General features: G+C 41.8%; 1 protein-coding gene across 6 annotated transcripts in view; it reads left to right on the top strand.

Moving 5' to 3' along the window:
* Positions 1-24,219, top strand: part of LYST (lysosomal trafficking regulator) — a 78,083-nt gene that overhangs the window by 12,347 nt on the left and 41,517 nt on the right. For 4 of the 6 annotated variants that reach the window (XM_035108398.2, XM_035108399.2, XM_035108395.2 and 1 more), the window contains 15 exons: positions 728-2,813; positions 3,136-4,081; positions 4,976-5,137; positions 6,642-6,798; positions 8,015-8,241; positions 9,079-9,145; positions 10,413-10,522; positions 12,271-12,694; positions 15,041-15,182; positions 16,418-16,591; positions 17,998-18,158; positions 19,430-19,620; positions 20,562-20,807; positions 22,094-22,267; positions 22,395-22,544. In XM_035108398.2, the coding sequence (XP_034964289.2) occupies positions 728-2,813; positions 3,136-4,081; positions 4,976-5,137; positions 6,642-6,798; positions 8,015-8,241; positions 9,079-9,145; positions 10,413-10,522; positions 12,271-12,694; positions 15,041-15,182; positions 16,418-16,591; positions 17,998-18,158; positions 19,430-19,620; positions 20,562-20,807; positions 22,094-22,267; positions 22,395-22,544 (5,417 nt within the window). The remainder of the gene's footprint in view (positions 1-727; positions 2,814-3,135; positions 4,082-4,975; positions 5,138-6,641; positions 6,799-8,014; positions 8,242-9,078; positions 9,146-10,412; positions 10,523-12,270; positions 12,695-15,040; positions 15,183-16,417; positions 16,592-17,997; positions 18,159-19,429; positions 19,621-20,561; positions 20,808-22,093; positions 22,268-22,394; positions 22,545-24,219) is intronic. The other 2 variants (XM_035108397.2, XM_035108400.2) reach the window with 2 other exon arrangements.

Below are 24,219 nucleotides of genomic sequence, written 5' to 3'. Positions count from 1 at the left end.
ATTTTTCTGCAGATTATGTATGTATAACTGCAGACTCTTATGAGCGATGTCACAGAGTAGATCAGTTGAAATCAATGGGTTGTATCCAGTGACGTCCATTTAAGAGCAGAACAGAGCAGTGGGACTTCTCCTTCTTCTCCTTCCTTCTGCATTCCCTGGCATCTGTTCTGGAGGGTTTGGATATCCCTCCAAAGCAGATCTGAATAGGAGTATAGGGTGCTGCATAGGAGAGGAAGGAGAATTCTGCTGCACAAGTGAAATTCTGCTTACAAGACACTGGAATCAATTCAGTGGACTTAAGTTACTTGGCTAGGATTGGATGTCACCCTAAATTTTCCTGTATGCACTTTTTAAAGTGCACGAATAACCCGCACTGCAGGTAGGGCACTGATTCAGGGAGCATCTCTAGCACAGAACATTCAAGGACCTGAAAATGTTTGCATGTATATGTATCAAATGCGAGAGTGCAATTGTATAATGGTGTATTGGGAGTGAGTTTCGTACATCCTCTCCATTTTGTGTAGGACCTAGGTAATGGTGCATAAAAATAACTGGGACCTGCTTATCTACGTATGCCTCAGTTCATCTTAAAGATTCTTGGTGTAGTTGCTGAGGCCATATGAGCCCAAGACTTGCATGTATAACTTTGTACCCCTGGATCATGTTTAGACTGGCTCTGAGGCTCCATAGTTGGAATCATCTAACTGTAATTTTTGACTTCCGACAGATTTTAATCTGCCCTTCTGTGTTGATATATGCTTGACCAAAGAGGCAACTCCAGGTTCTCTCAAATCTACTCAGGAAAAAGAAGATCTAGAAGAAAACCCTCATTTGTCTGCCCAGGTGTCTGCAAAATTAAGCTCCCGGAAAAGTAGACGGCAGCGCAAAACTACTCATCGCTATTCTGTGAGGGACGCAAGGAAATCCCAGCTATCCACCTCTGATTCAGAAGGCAATTCAGATGAGAAGACGGCCGTAATTATGAAGCACAGGAGGTCCCAAATCCTGCAGCCTTTTCTTACAAACCCACCTAAGGAACAATACAATACAGGGAGAGGCAGCTTTCTAGAAGATGGGGAAGTCCAGAGTTGTAATCTTGGTAGGGAGCATCTAGGTGACTCCGAACAGGTTATTCCAGTCAAAAAAGTCAGTTCTGAGACTTTAGAGGATCCAGCTTCAACATCTGTCAGCTGCCAGGACAATTCTCCCTTTGACTTGTGTCATGTCTTACTATCATTGCTCGAAAAAATATGCAAGTTTGATATTTCTGTGAATCACAAGTCGGCGCTGGCAGCAAATGTGGTGTGCACACTAACGGAACTTTTGTCCAGACTTGGAGACTGCTACAGTGCAAGCAGTACTGCTGAAAATGAAGCCGTTTCCTCAAGCTGGGCGGAGGAACCCGTTGCCCTGGCTCAGAGGATGCTCTTTAGGACAGTCTTGCACCTGATGGCTGTGGATGTTAACAATGCTGAGACCATGCCTGGCAACTTAAGGAAAAATCTAATTGATTTGCTCAGAGCAGCTTTAAAAACTAAATGTTTGCTGGAAAAAACATACGAGCCTTTTGCTTCAGGGCAAAGGGGAGCTTTACAGAAGGGAACCCATGGCAACCTCGCCGTCTCAAGATACCGCCACAGAGCCCTCCTTTTGCCGGAGTTCATAGAAGGAGTTCTGCAGATCCTGATCTGCTGCCTTCAGAGCGCCGCCTCCAATCCAATTTATTTCAGTCAAGCGATGGATCTTGCTCATGAGTTCATACAGCACCAGGGATTCAGACTGTTTGAAACCACTGTGCTGCAGATGGAATGGCTGGTGGTGAGGGAAAGTGAGATGAACTCGGAAGCATCGGAATATCTCTCAGCCCTCATTAACAGCATCATGAAAATAATCAGCACCATCAAAAAAGTGAAGTCGGAGCAACTTCATCAGTCTGTGTGCACGAGAAAGCGGCACAGGCGATGTGAGTACTCTCACTTCATGCATCACCACAGAGACCTCTCAGGGCTCCCAGTTTCTACTTTTAAAAACCAAGTCTCCAAGAATCCATTTGAGGAAACGCTGGATGGGGAAGTTCATTATCCTGACCGGTGCTGCTGCATCGCTGTCTGTGCTCACCAGTGTTTGCGGCTGCTGGAGCTGGTTTCACTTAACAGCACATGTTTTCAGATCTTGTCCGGTGTCCATAATGTGGGTATATGTTGTTGCATGGACCCCAGGTCTGTAATCACCCCCTTACTTCATTCTTTCAGATCACAAGTATTGAAAAACTTTCAGCCACATATATTAAGCATCCTTAATAAATTTATATTGGACCAACTGGGAGGAGCGCAGGTCTCTCAAAAACTCACGCAGGCCTCCTGCAACATTTGTACCATTGACTGTGATCAGCTTGCCGAACTGGATGATGTCTTGCATGGGAATGCCACTGACGTTTCCCCATCAAGTTCTTCAACTCCCTATAGGTTTCAAGGAATTTTGCCTAGCAGAGGATCTGAAGACATGTTGCTGAAGTGGGATGCCTTGGAGGCATACCAGAGCCTTGTTTTTGAAGAGGACGACAAACTGCGCTGCATGCAGATAGCAAGCCATGTTTGCAATTTGATTCAGAAAGGCAACGAAGTCATTCAGTGGAAACTGTACAATTATATATTCAGCCCAGTGCTCCAGAGAGGTGTTGAATTGGCTCATAACTCTCAACAACTAGGCGTTACGACAGCCATCAGCCAGGCAGGCAGCTACCACAAACGGAGTTTGCCTCAGGAAGTGCTTCAAATCTATTTGCAGACTCTGCCTGCGCTGTTTAAATCCAGGTATGTTAATTTTTTTAATTGTTGGGGAATTGGGCTTGATCAGAGGCTCATAGACGAGGCAGGGCAGCAGGGAATTTGGTGCAGGAGCAGGGGTGGGACTGCTGGGTTGGCGCTTACCTCCCTGCGCTTGCTTCCCTGACACTCTCCCTCTCAGTAAGCACAATAATCATAGGATCATGTTCACTGGCAGGGGGTCAGGTGTGTGGCACAGATCCTCAGTACCAGCTGCCCCTGGCAGAGGTACACAATTTGATACAACCCACAGTATGCTAATTTTTTGGGTTCCTTTTCTATCTAATTGGTTTTCTGCTTTTCTCCACAGAATAGTAAGAGAGTTGTTCATAAGCTGCAATGGAATAAATCAAATGACTGAATTGCATTACTTGGACTCTGTAAGAAGTTATTCCTTGAAAGTGTTCGAAACGTTAATATTTTGCCTTGGAGACCAGCAGACGGACCAAGTGATTCCAGACTTAGATGTCTTAGACAATGAGCAAAAGAAGTCTGCGTTAGAATTAGGTGCTTTGGTTCATAGGCAGCAAGTAGCTTCAGATGTGCCTCAAAGCCTGACCAAATTTTATGCTGGGCTCAAAGAAGTCTATCCAAAGAAGAAGAAATCAGTCAGTCAAGATGTTCACGTCAACATGATAAACATATTTCTCTGTGTTGCTTTCTTATGTGTGAGTAAGGAAGCAGATGCTGATCGGGATTCCACTAATGATTCTGAAGATACTTCAGGTTATGACAGCACAGCTAGTGAACCTTTGAGCCACAGGCTCCCATGCCTGTCACCAGAAAGTCTCTCTTTGCCTTCTTTGGAACATATCCATAGAGCAGCAGACATTTGGTCGATGTGCCGCTGGATCTATTTGTGCAGCTCGGTTTTCCAAAGACAGTTCCATAGACTTGGTGGCTTTGAAGTATGTCATAAACTGATAGCCATGATTATTCAGAAACTTGCCAAAAAAGGAGCCAAGGAACAAGGGGAGCAGGAGAAGCCTGTTGAGATGAGTAATGAGAGAGGGCAGTCAGACCAGGATAGTCTTGACGAGAATCTTGACGGTGCAGGACAACCTGAATGCCTTTCCTGTGACCATTCAGGAGTGGAACAAAATTCAGCTGATGGCACTGCAACATTGAAAAGAGCTTTCATGCAGGAAGACGAGTGGTCGCTCCAGGGTATCAGGCTCTTGGAAGCTCTGCTAGCTATTTGTTTACACAGTGCAAATAATTTCCAGCAGAAGTCCGAAATGGAGTCTCTTCCCCAGGTAACCTGCCATGAAATAATTACATTCATATTGTCATTTAAAAACCTTTTGAGAGGATACTCTGGTTTCTCTTCAGATCGTATAAATCTTTCGCCCTTTTAAAAACCTTTTGAGAGGTAGGAACAAAAACAACTGTTCTGGATTTTAAAGTCGCATCTTACTTTCTAGATGGCAAGCTGAACTTCCCATTAAATTTAGTGAAATTGCAACATTTTAAATGGTACACAGCGGACAGTTCCGTTGAAGGAAAACAAGCTGTTGCAGTAATAAGAATAAAGTAATTAAGCATAAAGTGTGAGACGCATCTCCATAGAGAGATCTGGACACAGTGTTCAGCCTGAGGAAATGTAGCGAAAGTAACCTAAAGGTTAGGTGCATTGAGACTTATTCACACAACACATTTCTTCTTCTTCTTTTGTATTATCTTGCCGCTTTTTAGGCTTGAGTGTTGTAATTGGGTGTGTTTTTCATTTAGGTTTTTGAACCATGTATAATGTTTTACTATGTATTTATGCTGGAAGCCACCCAGAGTGACTGGGGCAGCCCAGTCAGATGGGCAGGGTAGAAATAATAAATTTATTATTATTATTAACCAAATATATTGTGCGAAATCTACAAATTAGAACTGTTCGGAGGAAATTATAGTGATCTATATACCATGTATATAACATGCAAAAGAGCACATTATTAATTTCATAAAATTTATATACTTCTTGGTTGTAAAAACAAAACAAAGGACCCTCAAAGCAAATATGCTTAGTTCTTGATGTTGTGATGTTGGCAATTGCGAGAAGGCCAGGAATTTAAATAGGGAAGAAACTATAATTGCTTTTAGTACCGTTTTATTTAACCAGGACAAGCTTGTAAGCCTATTTTCCCCCTACTTGAATGTAGAATGTGTGTGTGGAAGATATATTACTTGAAATGCGGGACCACCTTACAAAATCTAGAATAATGGAGACTGACTTGGTGAAGCCTTTATTTGATTCTTTGCTTCGAGTTGCTTTGGGAACCTATTTTGCTGATCTTGATCATTCCGAAGAGAAGAAAGAAAAGGTATAATTAGATAAAAATGCATGTTTTGTATTGCCTGCTTGCTTGTCTGATAGCCTGATTCAAGTTCTCATGATCAGTTACGGAACATTAATAAGCGTTATATTTTTACCATCAGTCATCAGAAAAAAATAGGCTATTTACAAACAGTTCAGATAGCAGATAGGTCAGAATTAGAAAACTCTCTCAAAGGGCATGGCGAAGGAGTAACTTGATGTGCATCAGAAAAAATAAGTTGCCTTCTCCTGTTTCAAACCTCTGGGCATGGAAAATATAGGGACTAACATAAGAACAGCCCTGCTCAATCAGAACAAAAGCCTATCAAGTCCAGCATTTTGCTTTCCCACAGTGATTAAGGCGGTGGCAATAGGAAGCTCACATGCAGGAGATGAGGGCTATTGCTGTTGTCCCCCACCATTGGCACTCTGATACTGGAGGTAGACCATAGTCATCATGGCTGGGAGCCTTATCCTCTGGATTTTTCAAATCCCCTTTTAAAGTAATCTAAGCTGGTAACCATCACTACATATTTCCGTAGTTTAGCTGTGTGCTATTTATCTTGAATCTTCCAACCTTCAGCTTCATGTGATGGCCCTGGGTATGAGTGAGGAAGTAAAAGATCTCTGTATCCACTTTCTCTACAACATGCGTTATTATAGACACCTCTACCATGTCCCCCCTTACTCACCTTTCTTTTTGTAAATGGAAAAGCCGCAAATTTTGTAATCTCTTCTCAAAGGGAAGTTACTCCAGTCACCTTTTTTTGTGCAAGTTTCTTTTCCTTTTTCTTCTGTTCCTTTTCTCATTTGGGCACAAGACATCCATTTTCTGAAGGAAGCCTTATTGTCTTAAATAGACTCCTTGCATCTGCTCATTAGCCATGCTGACATCTTCTTGAACTTGGTGCTATCTTTCCTGATCTGTGGTATGCATTATAGCTGAGCTGCTATTATTGTGGTTTTAAATTGAGCTGTCTGGAGAGATTCAACTCTTTCAACAACCTCTACTACTACTACTTCTTCTTACCATTCCCCTAATGTGTTGGAAGTTCTGAAAAGCAGAACTTGAGGACATTCTCGCTTATGGCCTTATAAGCTGGAAGGTCTGCCTTCTGTTGACTGCAAGAAAGTGGGCAAGCGAAGGAGCTTCGTAAGTTGTGGACCAGGATGTCTATGTGGACTTGAACACGAAGACATTTGGGTTTTGTGTATCTAGTTTATTTGCTGAAAGCAGTTTTCTTGGTACTTCTTAGGATAACCTCACGGTCCATCTCCTCCTTTCTGCTACTGTATGTAACTTCTACACTCTGCACAAGAGTTAAATAGTATTGCAAGTGCAAAGATGACAGAACAGATAGAATCCATAAAGATTAAAGTAAAAGTGAGGGGATGTATCAAATCTGGTCTATTTGAAAATACTTGACTGTGGTCAAATATTCTGTGAAGCCCAGAATCTTCTGCAGGTTTTTAATGGGTGATCTTAAACATATAAAATATGCATGTCACAGATCCAGCAATCTGAAAAGGAACCTGCACCTCAGGCTGGTGATATATCTGAAGAAGCTGAAGAATCCCAGTGCTGTAGCTTTACATTTTTTGCTGAAGAAGAAGGCTATGATGCAGACAGTGAAAGCAATCCTGATGACAGCGAAAGCAAGGATGAAGGTAAGTCTGAACTTAATTTCATGTGATGCACCCATGGTTTTCTCAAATACGCCTTGGTTTACGTTCCAGCAGCATTCACATGTGTGTGGACTCACCAGGCATAGTGATTTTCCAGCTCTGATGGTTGAATCATGATTTGATGGTGAATCTTTAAATACAGTGGTCCAGTTCACATGTCATAGTAAAACATAGTTAACAGTTTACCATGATTGTTCTGATCTCTGCTCCTCCCCTTGAGTGCATGGAAAAAATGGACCACAATTCCTGTATTAGCATTGTGTCTGTACTGGGCATTGTGGTTTGTTTCACTCCAAACCACTATCAGTAAGTCAATAGCTTGGCTATTGATCATCATCTGTTTGAAGGAGGAAAAACCCACAATCTCCAGTTCAAACATTAACACTAAGTCAGTGATCGTGTTTCTTACTCCAGTACAGTAGCAGGAAAGAACAAAATGGGTGAGATTGTCACACTCATGGTAAACCATTAAATATGGTTACCATGATGTAAGAATCCTGGAACCCTGTGGGCTGATTTGTTCTGACAGCTTCTACAGATGAAATCTGTATTGGTTTTTGGCTGGCTGTCATCTTAAAGTCACATTTGCTGCTTATTTTCACTCATGTTTTGTAGTCTGCTTGCCTGAGGAGGAGCATGGTGGCAGCATCTCCTATGATCTGCAAAATTAAAAAAAATACTATTGAATCACAGCAGTTGCTGCTGCTGTATTTCTCTGGTTCCAGATTTCTTATAAACTTGTGAAATGAGTAGACAGGTCATAACTCTTGCTTTTTTTCTTTTTCTTTTCTCATGGGACCTGTAATTTTTATTTTTTTGATGTGTACAGCTCAACCTTTTATAAAGCAGGCACTTTGTAAGTTATTATTTTCCTTAAGCAGGATGGCACAAAAGTGTCTGCATGCAGTAGTGGTGGTGAGGCATAAGCACATCAGTAAATAGAAAGATTTAAAAAAATGGATTATTGTAGTAGTGAAGCATTCATGTAGTGTATATGCTTGTCGATCTGCAACCCACTGCCTGATGAGTCCCTTAGCATTTCTGCATGACAATTGTATGCTTAAAAAGATCTGATAACCACACCAGATCCTTATTAATTAAAAGTTGGGCAGTAGGGGCAAAGCTCCACAAAATAGGTAGGTAGATACAGCAGAGAGTAGCTGAATTTCAGCAGATAACCATGTGCCTTCCTTTCTAGGAACAGACATTAAGAAAGAAAAAGGATGTTTTGGCTATTCCAGTTTTGCCAGTGACACAGCAGAAAACCTCATTCAAGGGGAATTAATATATCCTGAAATCTGTATGTTGGAATTGCATTTACTTTCTGCTAGCAACCCAAGCCTAGATGTCCTTACACATGTTTTCCAGAGCTTCTTGAAAGCAATCAGGCTGAAGGGAAAAAATGCAATGTTGCTTATGCAGCAGGTAAGTGAAGCCAATTCTATGACCTTGCACATATATAGTATACATATGTGCTATACAGTAGTGATGTTTAATAAGTTATGCAACAAGGTCCCACACATTCACAAGTCTCTGCTCATCCTTGGGATAGAAAGATGGGAAGGTCAGACAATTCAAGGAACCTTTCAAGGGTGTGATCCCTTAGACTTCTCTTATTCCCCCCCCCCATTACTTTCCTCTGTTTTAGGAGAGCCATCAGTGTTCCCCATCACCAAATCACATCCCAGCTCAGACCTATTTGCATGCACATGAATCAGCTTGCCTCACACTAGCAAAAGAGGCACAGAATACCATTCTCAGTTGGCCTAGAAGCAAAGGGTCTAGAGTAAATGTGGGTGAGAACAACAGCAGAGGTGAGCAACAACCAGAATGTCTCTTTTCTGGAAATGCTGTAAGAGTGCTGGACTTAAGGACGCAGACACAATCTCCAAGGCTTGAAGTAAACAAAGACAAGATCTGTTCATTGTGCAGTTCATTAAACACTTGGGCATCTGTAGGCCACATTCCCATATATCTGTTCTCTATTTGGGTAGTCATCTTAATGCCGTTGGGATGGTCTTCAAGTGGATACAAAGAGTAGGAGGCCTGAGGTAACTGCAGTTGAGGTAATCAACTGGGAGAGGAAGTCTGAGGGGACAGGACAAGGTCAGGCAAAGCCAGCTTAAAAGGAGGTTGGGACTAGTACTCAGCCAGCCACAGAGCTGAAGCCCATTTTCTAAGGACATACTTCCCCATCACTTGGTGGGCATTTTGCTAATTCAAGATGATTGTTCAGTATATAATGTTATTTTTTATTTTTAGGGAGCTGTAAAGAGTCTCTTGGTAGGGTTCATCCACATATTGACACAGACAGATTCCAATTTTCATGGTGAGTTATAAAGAAAAGCAGTATTTCCCTTTTTGGGTACTGTTCACTTGGGCAGGTACTCTTAACTATAAATTTTTAGGTCTCTCTGAGCCATGAGTTTAGCATTACATTCATACTGGCCCAATGAGTGTCAAATGAATTCCAGAAAATTGTAAGATTGAATGCTTCTCGGTTTAAAGAAAGAAAGTATAGCCACGGTGGGGCAATAGCCCTAAGTCAATTTATGTTTTGGGTCTCAAGATTTTTGGTTGACAGTGTCTTCTGCCAGAAATGTCTTCTTCTTAGGACATAGATTGAAACTAAGAATAATAGAGTACGTGAATAGTACGTTATTAGGCTCTTGGCTTCATAGTATGTATCCACTAAACAGTGATATGAAGAGTTTGGTGACAGCCTGTCTTGAGTCACAGGGGCAATGTGGTTAAATATCATGTTATGTATCTAAATAATGGGACTTAGGATTTTAGTAGCTCTTCATACCATTGAAAAGTTTCTGTTTTTCTTCCTAGAAATTTTTGTTGCTGCTTTAATTCTACTGTTCAAATGTTTTGATTCTTAGTTTGCTTTGAGAGGTGGTCTGATAGTATATATTGCTCTTGCATTGTTTAAGCTAGGTAAGTATTAATCAGGCTGTCATCCACCTAAGAGAGCCCCCTGCTCCTGGGGACAAGGCACTTTGAGGTTTTCCCAGGATACAATGGGGTAGAAATGTTAGTAGCAAAACTATTTTATGGTTACAGGTAGGTAGCCGTGTTGGTCTGGATCGAAGTAAAATAAAAAAATTCCTTCAGTAGCACCTTAAAGACCAACTAAGTTTTTATTTTGGTATGAGCTTTCGTGTGCATGCACACTTCTTCAGATACCTGAAGAAGTGTGCATGCACACGAAAGCTCATACCAAAATAAAAACTTAGTTGGTCTTTAAGGTGCTACTGAAGGAATTTTTTTATTTTAAAACTATTTTATGTTGGCGAAACGCTTACATACTGGCTTATAAGAGCTTATTTAGCTGTACAAATGTACACAGCTGTACATGCATACAGTATTAGGATTTTTTAGTCTTTTTCTGGTGACAATTCTCTGCAGGCTCAGTGGTTGCTCCTGATGTTTTCCTGTGTTTTAGGAGAAATAATACCCAGCAATGCAAGAACTGCTATCAGGATGGGGAGAGGGGTTGACAGGGTGACTTCTTGTATTCTAGCTGTTTATTTTAATAACTTTGGTAGTTTTGATAACATTTCAAAATGAATGATGCTGTTGCTTTTCAGCATGTCAGCAGGTGCTGGTGGATCTGCTGGTGTCTCTGATGAGCTCAAAAACCTGTTCAGAAGAGCTGACTCTTCTTTTAAGAATCTTTTTGGAAAAAACGCCATCTACGGTAAATTTTTTAGAATGAAATGAAGTACTTTGAAGTACACTGCCAATGTTGATATAGTAGCTATTTTGTTTTCATTTAGCATTTTCAGAGTGAAGTAGTATGTCAGCCCCCTAATCAGATAGTTTGGGTGAAGCAAGTGCCAGCTACAGGGTACAAGTGCCAGCTACAGTGAACAAACAAGCAGGATAGGGCCAGTAGCTGAGAGGGGAAGCCATTCCTGCCATGTCTCTCCTTCTCTCCAACAGCCTTCCAAACCAATAAGAATGCTATGGGGTGGGCCTTTCCGGGTCCAGCAGCCCTCTGCCCTGCTCTTAGAGTCCTCCCCCTCAATTCTAAAAAATTATTAAGAGCCACAATTGAAGGCTATGACCCCCAATGGGCAGCGGGTTGGCAATCCTTGCTGCAACTAGACACATTGTCATTACAGTGGTACCTCTGGTTACGAACACTTCAGGTTACGAGCTCCGCTAACCCGGAAGTAGCTGCTCCTGGTTGCAAACTTTGCCCCAGGATGCGAACCGAAATCGCACGCCCGAGGCCACATTAGCGAAAGCATGCCTCGGGATAAGAACGGTTTCAGCTTAAGAACGGACCTCCGGAACGAATTAAGTTCGTAACCAGAGGTACCACTGTACAGGTAACTAGTGTCTTGCACAAGGTTTGCCTTCTGGGGGTAGAACATATACACAAAAACACATATACTCAAGCCAATTGGTGTTTAGATATTTTCAAGAAGCAATTATACCCTCATCTGTTCAGAGTGCTTTTGATACTGGATAATCCTGACTGTGAGGAGTAGGTTGGGTTCATTTGAATCTCTTCTAGCACTCTATGAATCTCCATTCAGTAAGAAAGTTTTCATACTATTATGACAGGTACCTCACCAAAGACTTAGGCTTAGCAGTCATGGGATAAGAGGAGAGGTCTTCTTGTGGATCAGGAATTGCTTAAGTAGTAGGAAGTAGTTCTCTGAATAGAGGGATGTAGAAAATGGAGTCTCCCAAGGATTGGTATGGGGCGCACTGTGCTTTTTAACTTGCTCATAAACAGCCTAGAGTTGAGGGTAAGCAATGAGGTGTCCAAGTTTGCTGATGATACTACATTGTTCAGGGCTGTTAAAATAAAGAGATTGCAGAGAGCTCCAAAATAACATCTCCAAACTGAGTGAATGGGTGGTAAAAAGGCAATTTTCATGCTAGGGAAGATTAGGAAAGCAGTTAAAAATAAAACTGTGGATATCACAATGAGGTTATACAAATATAGGATGCAACCACATTTTTAATACTCTGTACAGTTCTGATCACCTGACCTCAAAAAGGATATTGTAGAGCTGGAAAAGGTCAGAAAAGGGGAACCAAAATGATCAAGCAACTCACCTTTGAGGAAACTGAATATTAGTTGTCTCAAAACAACTTTTTGAGCTGCATCAGTTTCTTTAAAGTGAGCTAATTGAAACAATCTGTTAATTCTTGCAGTTTAGGGTATAATAGCAATGAACAGTTATGTACAGTCGTACCTCGGGTTACGAACACCTCGGTTTGTGAACAGTTCGGGTTACGAACTGCGCAACCCCGGAAGTGTTTTTGCCGCACGCGCGTGCGCAGAAGCATCGCACATGCGCAAAATGGCACTGCGCATCACATTCGGGTTATGAACTATTCGGGTTATGAACTGCGATCCGGAACGGATCGCGTTCGTAACCCTAGGTATTACTGTAGTTCCTGTCTTATTTTATTCATTTCTTTTAGAGCACGTTGCTTAAAGGAATTCTGAAGATTTTGGAGACAAATACCGAGATGAGGCCCTTACAGCATATCTCATTTCCTTTGCATCAACTACCAAATTCAGGAAGTAGCCCTTTGCAAAAACCAACTCTCAGTTTTGGCAGCAAAACCATAGGACTTCTAAGACGAGCAAAGTTTGCACAGACCAAGAAGGAAGCAGAGGGGGAGAGCTTGCCTCACCATCTACTTTCTTCTTGGCACGTTGCTCCAATCCATTTGCCTCTGGTTGGGCAAAACTGTTGGCCACATATGTCTGAAGGTTTCAGCATCTCATTGTGGTTTTGTACGGAACGCATCCATGAAGTAGACATTTCCTTAGAGAAAGCAAAAAGAATGAAAAGGAGGAGCAAATCACTGATTTCACACGACAGCAGTTTTGATGATATGGGTAAGTCATATTCTGTAATACAATGAAACTGGATCTGTAAAGACTTTTGATAATATATATATATATTAAAAATCAGGTCATTCTTCTAGCTGCATGTAGTGTCACACATTCAGAGGAAAGAGCATTGATCCCAAAGAGAGCTTTTTTGAGTTAAAAGATTCCAGCTATAGAGAAACATTACACATTGCTCTTCTGTAAGGAGCTCCAAATCAAAATATTGTATATTTTAAAAAATACTTATATTTATTTATTTTTAAATATAACAAGATAAAAAACACTTTTCAACAAAGCGAGAATCAATGGAGTACAAGAATATGACAATTACAGTAAAGAGAATTATTGCAAAAGCCAACATACCATGCCTGTTTTTATTCCACTGAAACATGGGAGTTTGGAATTTCATAGAATAATAGAGTTGTAGAGTTGGAAGGGATCCTGAGGGTTTGCTGACCCCTGCTATAAATAGTTGGCTCTTGAAGTTTTCTTAGCATGTGTGAATCATAAGACACACAATAAGCCACTTGCTTACAACTGTATTATTTGCTTGATACTTTCCAGATCCTAGTTTGTTGAAGGTTTTACTGGTAGCAAATTTCCATGTTTTAGTACCACAAATCAGCAGGCTCTTTAGTCATTTTCACCAGAGGCTTGAGGCTTAAATCTGCTCCCCTCTCCCCTCTTTCTAAATGAGTTTCTAATATACATGCAAATCTATCTTGGCTGGGATGCATGCTTCTTTTTTCCACTCTCCATTGTCTCCTGCATTAATAGTGTTGTTGTTGTTGTTTAGTCGTTTAGTCGTGTCCGACTCTTCGTGACCCCATGGACCATAGCACGCCAGGCACTCCTGTCTTGCACTGCCTCCCGCAGTTTGGTCAGACTCATGTTCGTAGCTTCGAGAACACTGTCCAACCATCTTGTCCTCTGTCGTCCCCTTCTCCTAGTGCCCTCAATCTTTCCCAACATCAGGGTCTTTTCCAAGGATTCTTCTCTTCTCATGAGGTGGCCAAAGTATTGGAGCCTCAGCTTCACGATCTGTCCTTCCAGGGAGCACTCAGGGCTGATTTCCTTAAGAATGGATAGGTTTGATCTTCTTGCAGTCCATGGGACTCTCAAGAGTCTCCTCCAGCACCATAATTCAAAAGCATCAATTCTTCGGCGATCAGCCTTCTTTATGGTCCAACTCTCACTTCCATACATCACTACTGGGAAAACCATAGCTTTAACTATACGGACCTTTGTCGGCAAGGTGATGTCTCTGCTTTTTAAGATGCTGTCTAGGTTTGTCATTGCTTTTCTCCCAAGAAGCAGGCGTCTTTTAATTTCGTGACTGCTGTCACCATCTGCAGTGATCAAGGAGCCCAAGAAAGTAAAATCTCTCACTGCCTCCATTTCTTCCCCTTCTATTTGCCAGGAGGTGATGGGACCAGTGGCCATGATCTTGGTTTTTTTGATGTTGAGCTTCAGACCATATTTTGCGCTCTCCTCTTTCACCCTCATTAAAAGGTTCTTTAATTCCTCCTCGCTTTCTGCCATCAAGGTTGTGTCATCTGCATATCTGAGGTTGTTGATATTTCTTCCAGCAATCTTAATTCCGGCTTGGGATTCATCTAGTCCAGCTTTTCGCATGATGAATTCTGCATATAAGTTAAATAAGCAGGGAGACAATATACAACCTTGTCGTACTCCTTTCCCAATTTTGAACCAATCAGTTGTTCCATATCCAGTTCTAACTGTAGCTTCTTGTCCTACATAGAGATTTCTCAGGAGACAGATGAGGTGATCAGGCACTCCCATTTCTTTAAGAACTTGCCAGAGTTTGCTGTGGTCGACACAGTCAAAGGCTTTTGCATAGTCAATGAAGCAGAAGTAGACGTTTTTCTGGAACTCTCTAGCTTTCTCCATAATCCAGCGCATGTTTGCTATTTGGTCTCTGGTTCCTCTGCCCTTTCGAAATCCAGCTTGCACTTCTGGGAGTTCTCGGTCCACATACTGCCTAAGCCTGCCTTGTAGAATTTTAAGCATAACCTTAATTAATAGTGTTAATGACATACAATTTGTGAGAAAAGCTCAAGGGTGTTTTGCATATGAAAAACTGCAGGCAATTCACCATTCTTAGCTAGCTATAAATTTTATCAGTGGTTTTTCCTCTAAGAAATGCAAAATGGAATCATAATGGACAGGAAATTTGGGCATGCCTGCGGTTTATTTCAAATCCAACTAGGACTCTAGTTTCAACTATCTTATGGAATGCTAGCTACATTTTTATACTTATAGAATGCAAGACGGTTGTGCTTGTCAGCATCCATTGTTTTAACTATGTACCTGATTTAACCATTTTTCTAGAAGAAAGCAAAGCTGGAATTGATCACCTCAATTTAGGAGACAAACTTCTTGAAGATGGTTGCCTTCATATATTTTCACTGGGGTCCAAAGCATTGATGATCCAAGTATGGGCGAATGTGAACACTGGAAGTTTCACATTTCGGTACTGTAAACTTGTTTTTACACACTGACAAATGCATTATTTCTTCTTCTGTTCTAGTAGGTTTAACATAGGGTCCCGTTCAGGGAATACAGGCAACCACCCATTTACACAGGGGTTATGTTATGAGCTACCACACCCATCAATCAAATCATGTATATTTGAATCCCCATTGAAGAAGCCTGCAAACACCCTATTCCGCCCCTTTTTGTGATGTTTTGGAGTTCAGCGTGATTCATGTGTGCACAGTCGTGTACATATTGAACTGCATAAATGATGGGTTGCCTGTGCTACATTATCAGGAGATCATAGAGTTCTTAGCAATGATTCTTATTTATTTTTAACTAACTGCAGTCACTTTTGTTGCTGCTTGGAGCTCAGGGAATGAGACACATAAAATGGGTCAGATGATTTTTGCCCACCATCCGTTTTAGATCAGTTTTAATTGGTAACACCATGCTGGCAATTGTATTTCACGGAGCCTAGCTGGAGAAGAAATCTGTACAGTGTGATAAATATGATTTTCAAGGCTTACAAAAGTGAGCATTAGGGGGGAAAGGATTAATTTACCTTATTACAGAAGGCACAGTTGGGCCATGAAGTGTCCTGACAGGATGCCTCATGAATGAAACAGAAAAAAGTGCCCTGAGTTGCTTTGAATATTTTCTTGTGGTTTTTTTTTTTTGGAAAAAAAGCAGGAAAGACAATAAACTGACTGAAAAATTACACTGCAGCAGAGGGTTAAAACAACAGCTGTGAACAGTTTCAAGCATTCATAATAATGCAGGTGGGGAGGCTGTGCCTACAATTCTTGTTCTTGATGTGAAAAGCAAACCATTTAGGTCATCTCTTACCATCCTGTCACAGTGTAATGATGAGGAGATGGCTATGAACTGGAGCACTGTTGTTTAAACAGTAACAACTAGAGGGGGGGTATAGTGGAGAAGGAGAGGATCCAGGCTTCAAAGAACTATTACAGAAAAAAAGGGGGGAATGCATCAATTAGTTGTAGGCAGAAACCTAAAAAATGAGCGGCAGATAGTATTTTTGTCACTAACAAACTGACATTTCTTGGTTCAATCTATATGAACAATGAAAAACATAGCAACTTTTAGGACCCAAAGTCTGTATGTATTGGAAATACAACAGTGTCCCAGAGTAGTATTTTATGCATAAATTTAAAAACTCTACCACAATTTAAAAGGATGACAGACTGGCATATTCTCATATTTTCATAGTATGTGTATGGACCCAAACGATGAAATGAAAGCTGGACTGTTAGCACAAGCGGAAACACCCGAGAACACATTCCTTGTAGGCACATGGCAGCATATGGCACTGACATACCTGCAAGAGCCAGAAAGCAAGAAAAATATCCATGGAACACTGTCCTTGTGGATTTCTGGTCAGAGGTAATTCCCCAATGTGGTAAATTATAGAACTATTATCATTAAAGGAGCTCTAGAGCAGGGATAGGCAACCTTAGGCCTGTGGGCTGGATGCGGCCCAGTCGCCTTGTCTATCCGGCCCCCAGACGGTCCAGGAATCAGTGTGTTTTTACATGAGTAGAATGTGTGCTTTTATTAAAAATGCATCTCTGGGTTATTTGTGGGGCATAGGAATTCGTCCTCCCCCCCCCCCTTCAAAATATAGTCTGGCCCACCACATGGTCTGAGGGATGGTGGACCAGACGCAGAAAAAGGTTGCTGACCCCTGCTCTAGAGGCATTACCTTCCCTCTAAATTTGAGCTTGATGAAATATGATGATGGAGGAGGAGGAGGAGGAGGAGGACAAATAAATGCTCACAACTGAAATAATGGAATGGAGTGGTTGCTTACCCATCTGTTTCTGTTAAACTGTTGCTGCTGGAATCCTTCAGTATCCTTAAATGAGCTCTTTGTACGACTTGCCATCCTAATTAAAGCTCCACTTGCAACCATTAATGCCAATGAAATCGTTGTGGTTGTTTTTATTAGTTTTATTAAATATTTATAAGCAACACTTTCATATAAACAAGGCAGTGTAAAAAGGCACCAAGATTTGTACTCGGCTGATACTGTATGAAAGAGCTAACATCAGACAGACCTGGAAGGTGGAAGTGGCCGTGTAGAACTGGCAGTGAGAGTCTGTTCTAGGCCAAGTGGGTAGGAAATGGTGAAGTCAGAATACAGGTGCGCTTGCAGCTGCAGCAGAGAGCAGGCTTGACTGTTGACATAGCCTTACCAGTAAAGTTGCATGGGGAAGAAGAGGATGTTAAATAACTTTCTTGAAGCACCTGCCCTAAAGATCTTGCATCTCTCTAGTCTCACTGTTAAGTGGATTTAATATATTATTGTTTCCCCCTTGAAGTACGGTATGCATTATAGTCTTTATTCTTAATATATCAGACACATGACTGATACATTTATGCCCATTTGCTTTTGTGTGGTTCTTTGGTCTGCTTCAATGAGAGATGTTCCTGGTGGTCTACCAAAGAACATCCTCAGTATTTGCTTGGTCCTGGGTAGGGTAGCAGCAGGAATGGTTGCTGCAGAGATTGAGGCTGTGGGCCCAGGTGAGTGTCCTCTGTGCTACCAGCCATCTGGTGATCTAGGAATGATAGGTGCAGCAGCTATATTTGAAGCACTGTCAGGCTATTTGAAGCACCCTGTAAAGGTGTGGAGCCAATTGTAGGAGATAGCTTCTATTTTATTTTACACAGCTTTCAATTTAATTATCACAGAAGAAGTGAAAAGGCCCATTATAAGCCCTTTAATTACTCTCACTATCCAAGTGAAATTGTTCAGGATATACTAAAGCTTTCTTCTTTTTCTTTAGAAAACCCGAAATTAGTTTAGATTATACCCTCCCGAGGAAAACAAGCTTATCTTCTGACAGTAACAAGACCTTCTGTATGACTGGCCATTATACATCATCCCAAGATGAGTATTTGCAGTTGGCTGGAAGATGGGACCTGGGAAATCTGCTTCTCTTCAATGGTAAATTTGTTTGTTTTTGCCCGTATGTGCTGCTGGTCATCTTGTACTAACTGGCACCAGATACGAAAGAGGTTTTTTAAACTTTATTATTGCCGTGTCATAGTTCTTATACCTAAAAAAAAGACAATTAGAACAAAATAAGAGCCTGCTAGATCAGGCCCAGTGGCCCATCTAGTCCAGCACCCTGGTCTCTTAGTTGCCAGCCTGGGGCCTGTAGGAAACCTGCAAGCAGGCCTTGGGCACAACAAACACTCCCCTTCCTGTAGTTTCCAGCAACTAGAATTCTGTATTTCTGTGAAACTTTAGCAGCAGGGGTTCCCAAACTAAGGCCCGGGGCCGGATGTGGCCCAATCACCTTCTAAATCCGGCCCGCGGACGGTCCGGGAATCAGCATGTTTTTACATGAGTAGAATGTGTCCTTTTATTTAAAATGCATCTCTGGGTTATTTGTGGGGCATAGGAATTCGTTCATTTTTTCCCCAAAATATAGTCTGGCCCCCCCACAAGGTCTGAGGGACAGTGGACCAGCCCCCTGCTGAAAAAGTTTGCTGACCCCTGCAAGTTTAGCAGCAATCCTTGTCTCCTTTTGTTTCCTTATTTCATATGTTTTTCTCCTTTAAATTTTTTTTTTTTACTAAGAGCTGCCTTGAATGTCTCTTTAGATACAGAAAGGCAGGATATAAGTCTTCCTACTAAAATAAATAACACTGCAGCTTTCTGGAAGGTGGCTGCCAAAAGGTGACTCATAGAGTGTTGCTGGGGAAGATTGCGTGTGAGGGCGTGAGCACTGTCTGACTCATTGTGGTGCCACATGGAAACCACATTGTTTCAGTTCCTGACATTAAGGAAGACCTTTTATTGAGCCATTTTGAAAGATTCTTGGGGCTGTAAACTGGGATATATCTGTTTTTAACTTTAGCACCTTCATTGAAGCAGTGTGCAACTTAGACTGTGTTGTTCGGCTTGGTCTTGGTCTTGCCTTGCGACAGATACCACACATTCAGGTCTTGGTGGCTCATGAATTTTGGCCACTGCAAATCCAGTGACCACAAAGATACATATTTGTGCATTGCATGCCATGGGATTTCTTGTGGCTTCACATGTTGCGTTACTTCCTTGAATGCTGATGCAGGCGTGCCATCCACACGTGCAGTGTAATATGAGAACCTGTCTTATCACTTATGAACTAAGATATTGGAGAGCTACAAGAGAAGTATTTTTTAATGCCAATGAGGCAGCATATGTTGAAACACATGTTTTTGTTTTTGTAGGTGCAAAAATTGGGCCAGAAGAAGCATTTTATCTTTATTCTTGTGGACCAGACTTTACCTCTGTAATGCCTTGCAAATATGGCAAAACAATAACTGATTATACCAAATACATAGATAAAGAAATTCTGCAATGTGAACAAATAAAAGAACTCCTAATGACAAAGAGAGAAGTGGACACTGGACCTTTAACTGTAAGTTTGTAATCCTTGTACTAAATATCTCTCTCTCTCTCTCTCTCTCTCTCTCTCTCTCTCTCTCTCTCTCTCTCTCTCTCTCTCTCTCCCCCATTACAGCATGAAAAATGAATGAGAAATTGTAAGCCACAATGCTCAGTGGTGACATTTATTTTAGAAGCATAGCCTAATTTGTCTCAAGTATTCAGGGCAGGTAACAAATACCAAGAGTGTTTCTCTCCTACACAAAGTCTTATTGTCTCAGGCTGGAACCAGCGACCCCTCCAGATGTTGCTGAACTACAATTCCAATCATCCATGACCATCCTTGCTTGGGCAGATGGGAGTTATAGTTCGGCAACATTTGTCTACCAAAGGCTCCCAAGCCCTGGTGTATCTGTGATGTGCCCTGGGTCACTTGACTTGCATTTGGTTTTAACCACACTTTCTGTGACCACATTTTATTGGGAATAGCATTTGTGCCCAGACCATCTCAGGCCACATCCTGATCTAAAATACAAGATGTATGGAAGTCTTTGCTGCCACATTAGTTCTGTTAAGGCTGTTATTGCAAAAAACAAAACAAAACAAAACCCCAAAGACAAATTCCGAAGACCACAAATGGAATAGGTGGAACGACAAAATGAAACTCGGGGAGATGTGACTCTAACTTCTGGTACAAATATCTCACACACACTCCTCAACTTATTCAGATTCATTTTGTCTCCCTGAGAAACCTTTATTTATTCCCAACTTATCTCCTGTAGGTTTTCTCCTTTCTACCCTATAACTTTGTTTTTCATGTATCGCAATTCATAGTTACATTTCTGAAAGGCTACTATCATTTCATTAAATGCGTAGGGATGAACTGCTGTGCCGACCATGACAGTGGAAGCTCAGAAGAAAAGTGGTGATTTGGGTATAAGCTGCAATCTCTTTTAATGTTGTCTTGTATTTCAGGAAAGCCTTGCTACTGTTTACACCACTTGCTGCCCTGGCCACTATACAATCTATGAGCCAGTAATCAGGCTTAAAGGTCAAGCGAAAACCATTCCTTCCCAACGACCTTTCAGCTCAAAAGAAGTACAAAGCAATTTGCCAGATCCTCATTACCTGAAAATGCTACAGCCTGCAGAATACAAAAGTCTCCAGGGCATACTGCATGAGATTGGTGGAACTGGGTCCTTTGTCTTCCTTTTTGCCAGGGTAAGATGCTGAAAAATTGCTTTCCCTCTTAGAGCATTTGTCATGGCAGACTTTCAGGACTTTTGATTGCTAGTATGTGGGGAAGCATATAAGGTGAACTGCTGCATGAAACCTAAGCTGCTCCCAGACACATAGCTGTCAAGCTTTCCCTTTTCTCGCAAGGAAGCCTATTCAGCATAAGGGAATTTCCCTTTAAAAAAAGGGGAGAACTTGACAGCTATGCCCAGACAGGCACCTCATAGGGCTACTAATAAGGAACATTGTTGTTAATGAAGGTATAAGGAAAATGCTGTCAGTAAATAAATGTTATTCTTCTGCTGTAAGCTATAAGCAGAACTACAATCAGGGATATTGCACCTGTTTTGTGTGTATACCCTGCTACATTTCATCTACAGCAGTGTATGTGACACATCAGGTATGGGTGGGGAAGCTGCAGTTTACGTGCAGTGATTCTCCCCCCCCCCCCAAAAAAAAGGCCAAGCAATTCTTTTAGCATTAATTAAATAATTAAAACCTAAGTTCTTACTCATTTACTGATTGCCCAATACTGCCCATAATGAAATCCTAACCTACCACTTCTCGCAAAGTGTTTCAAAATTTGTTTTGGTTTGGATGTGTAGGTTGGAAGTCTTTTAATTAGGAAGAAAAGCAACATTACTAAAACGGAATTGACTGGAAAAATAGCAGGGTCCTGTCCTCCCCCCCCCCCTTTTTTGCCATGCCAACTCCAGGATGGTGAAGCAATTTGTCTGTGTGCATGGCAAGGCTGTGGATGTGGCAGAGCCCCCACCCTTACATTATTCCCCCCACCCCCGGATTTGGATTTTGCCCTTCAGAGACTATGCTATTCACAGATTGAGGAGTACTGGATTAAAATCACTTTAATTAATAATGGGTGACATCCAGTGGACCACTGTGAAGTCCAGGGGACTGCATGGGAGAGAAAGGGTAGTTCCAGCATGGCCATTTTCCAGTTTGTTTGAGGCACTCTTGAAGCACTTGAAACACACTACAAGGGTGGGCTAAATAGGCATTACTTAGTTGTTATTCTGTCCAGTGCCTTGTTTGGTGATAGGATTGCACATGGTCTAGTCTCCCCTTACAAATCAACCCCTGCAATAAAGGCCTAAAATGTGCCACCAGTAGAGACGAAGAGCTTGCAGATGAAATAGCTCCTCCATAATACCTGTAACAAGATCATCCATGCGGGGCAGGACAAGTAACACTGAAGTAACACTCTGTCAGACATGCTTTATTACTTAAGCAGCATATTGGCTTATTTTTAGGTTGTGGAAATCAGCGACTGTGAAGAAACCCAAGCTTTAGCTCTGAAAGTTATCCTTGCCTTAACCAAACACAATCAGCAGAGAATACATGAGTTAGAAAACTGCAATGGTTATTCCATGATTCATCAGGTGTTGATAAAGCCTAAATGTATCGTTGGATTTCATATTTTGCAGGTAAGGTGCTCTACTGAAAACTTCTCTTTGCATTGACTGATCTTGGCAAAATTGTTAGTCTACTTTTCGTGTTCACTTCTGGTTCATAACTTCACAAAACTGAATCTCTTTGTTATCCCTTTGCAAGACTCTCCTTGCAGGATGCTGCAGTGAGAAGATGATTCATCTGAATGAAAATGGGCAGTTCATACTAGATGTAGAGTCTAGAGCAGTGATTCAAGATGTCAAGCTGTTGGAAGAGCTGCTACTTGATTGGAAGATATGGTCAAAAGCCCAGGTGATTTGCACAGATCAGAACATGACTGCTTCACAACTAAATCAAAGTTAAAATATGGTTGTTACCAGAAAATCTCTATTCCATCTAGAAAATGTGACATGGTTTCCAAGGTCTCCTGGATACAAAGGTGTATCCAAGAATACCCCCAAGCTATGCATTTTCTCCTTTAGAGGGAGGGCAGCCCTGTCCAGAACAAGCAGTTGGCCTGTCTTCTGAATGTGCACTTATATAGAAAGGATTCACTTTTTAATTCACGTAGGGGATCTCAACATTTTAGGGACCCAAGGGTACATTTGAATTGAAACTCAGGAGCACCACAAAATACCCATTTTACAGAAGAAAAAAATGGCAATGCTCAGAACCCTCCTCCAAAGTGGGCACCTCCAGATACCCCAAAACACTGTTCCAGCTATACTGCAGGGTCCTCTCAATTTTAAGATTAAAAAATGTGGAGGGCTCTTGGGGCTTGGGAGGCACCATAGTGCTCAAAGGTGCCCTGCTGGGAATTAATGCCTGTATAGGCAGGTCAGTTACCTATTCTCTTCAAGGTTCCCCTGGCAAACCTTTTCCTTGGTGATCTAGACCCCCTTCCCCCCCCCTCTCTCTCTCTGTGTGTGGTTAAATTTTCCCAGTAGTGTTAAAACTAATCTGTAGTGGCTGTGTAAATACTTTCATTGCTATACCAGAACAGTGGTGCCTCGACTTACAAATTTAATCCGTTCTGAAGGCATCTTCGTAAGTTGAAAAAATTGTAAGTCGAAAAACGCCATTGGGAACTTGATTTCCCATAGGAATGCATTGAAAATGGAAAAATTTGTAAGTCGAAGCAACCCTATCTAAAAATTCGTAAGCCGAAAAATCCCAATCTAAAACCACCGCGGTTTTTTTCTGGATATCAATACATTCGTAAGCTCGCGGCCATTATCCCCATTCATAAGTTGAAAAATTCGGTTGTCGAGTCGTTCGTAAGTCGAGGTACCACTGTATCAATATATCTATAACCAAGGACTTTAAGAGCACCTTGGAGAAGGTAAATATATATCATCCATGCTTTGTGAAGAGAACTGGGGCAGGAGGCAGAAGATGCAGTTGTCACCTGCACCTGTGTTTAGGAAATAGTTAAAAGTGCAGAAAAGCCCCATCCTCCTGAATAATCTTCATAATTCTTAATGATTATTAGACAAGTTGACCACAAAAAACAGCCTCAGCAGGAGCATATGCAAACTTCTGATTCGCAATCATTTTCAGGTCTGAATTCAGGTTCAAATGTTGGATTGGTGGCTATTAGCTAATAGTACAGTGGTACCTCAGGTTACAGGGACGCTGGTGGCACTGTGGGTTAAACCACAGAGCCTAGGGCTTGCCGATCAGAAGGTCGGCTGTTCGAATCCCCGCGGCGGGGTGAGCTCCCGTTGCTCAGTCCCAGCTCCTGCCAACCTAGCAGTTCGAAAGCACATCAAAGTGCAAGTAGATAAATAGGTACCACTCTGGCGGGAAGGTAAACGGTGTTTCCATGCGCTGCTTTGGTTTGCCAGAAGCGGCTTTGTCATGCTGGCCACATGACCTGGAAGCTGTACACCGGCTCCCTCGGCCAATAACGTGAGATGAGCGCCGCAATCCCAGAGTCGGTCATGACTGGACCTAATGGTCAGGGGTCCCTTTACCTCGGGTTACA

The sequence above is a fragment of the Zootoca vivipara genome, chromosome 3 (genome assembly GCF_963506605.1).
Source record: "Zootoca vivipara chromosome 3, rZooViv1.1, whole genome shotgun sequence".
NCBI lineage: Eukaryota > Metazoa > Chordata > Lepidosauria > Squamata > Lacertidae > Zootoca > Zootoca vivipara.
Note: the sequence above shows the minus strand (reverse complement) of the source record. Positions and strands in the feature narration are given on the sequence as shown.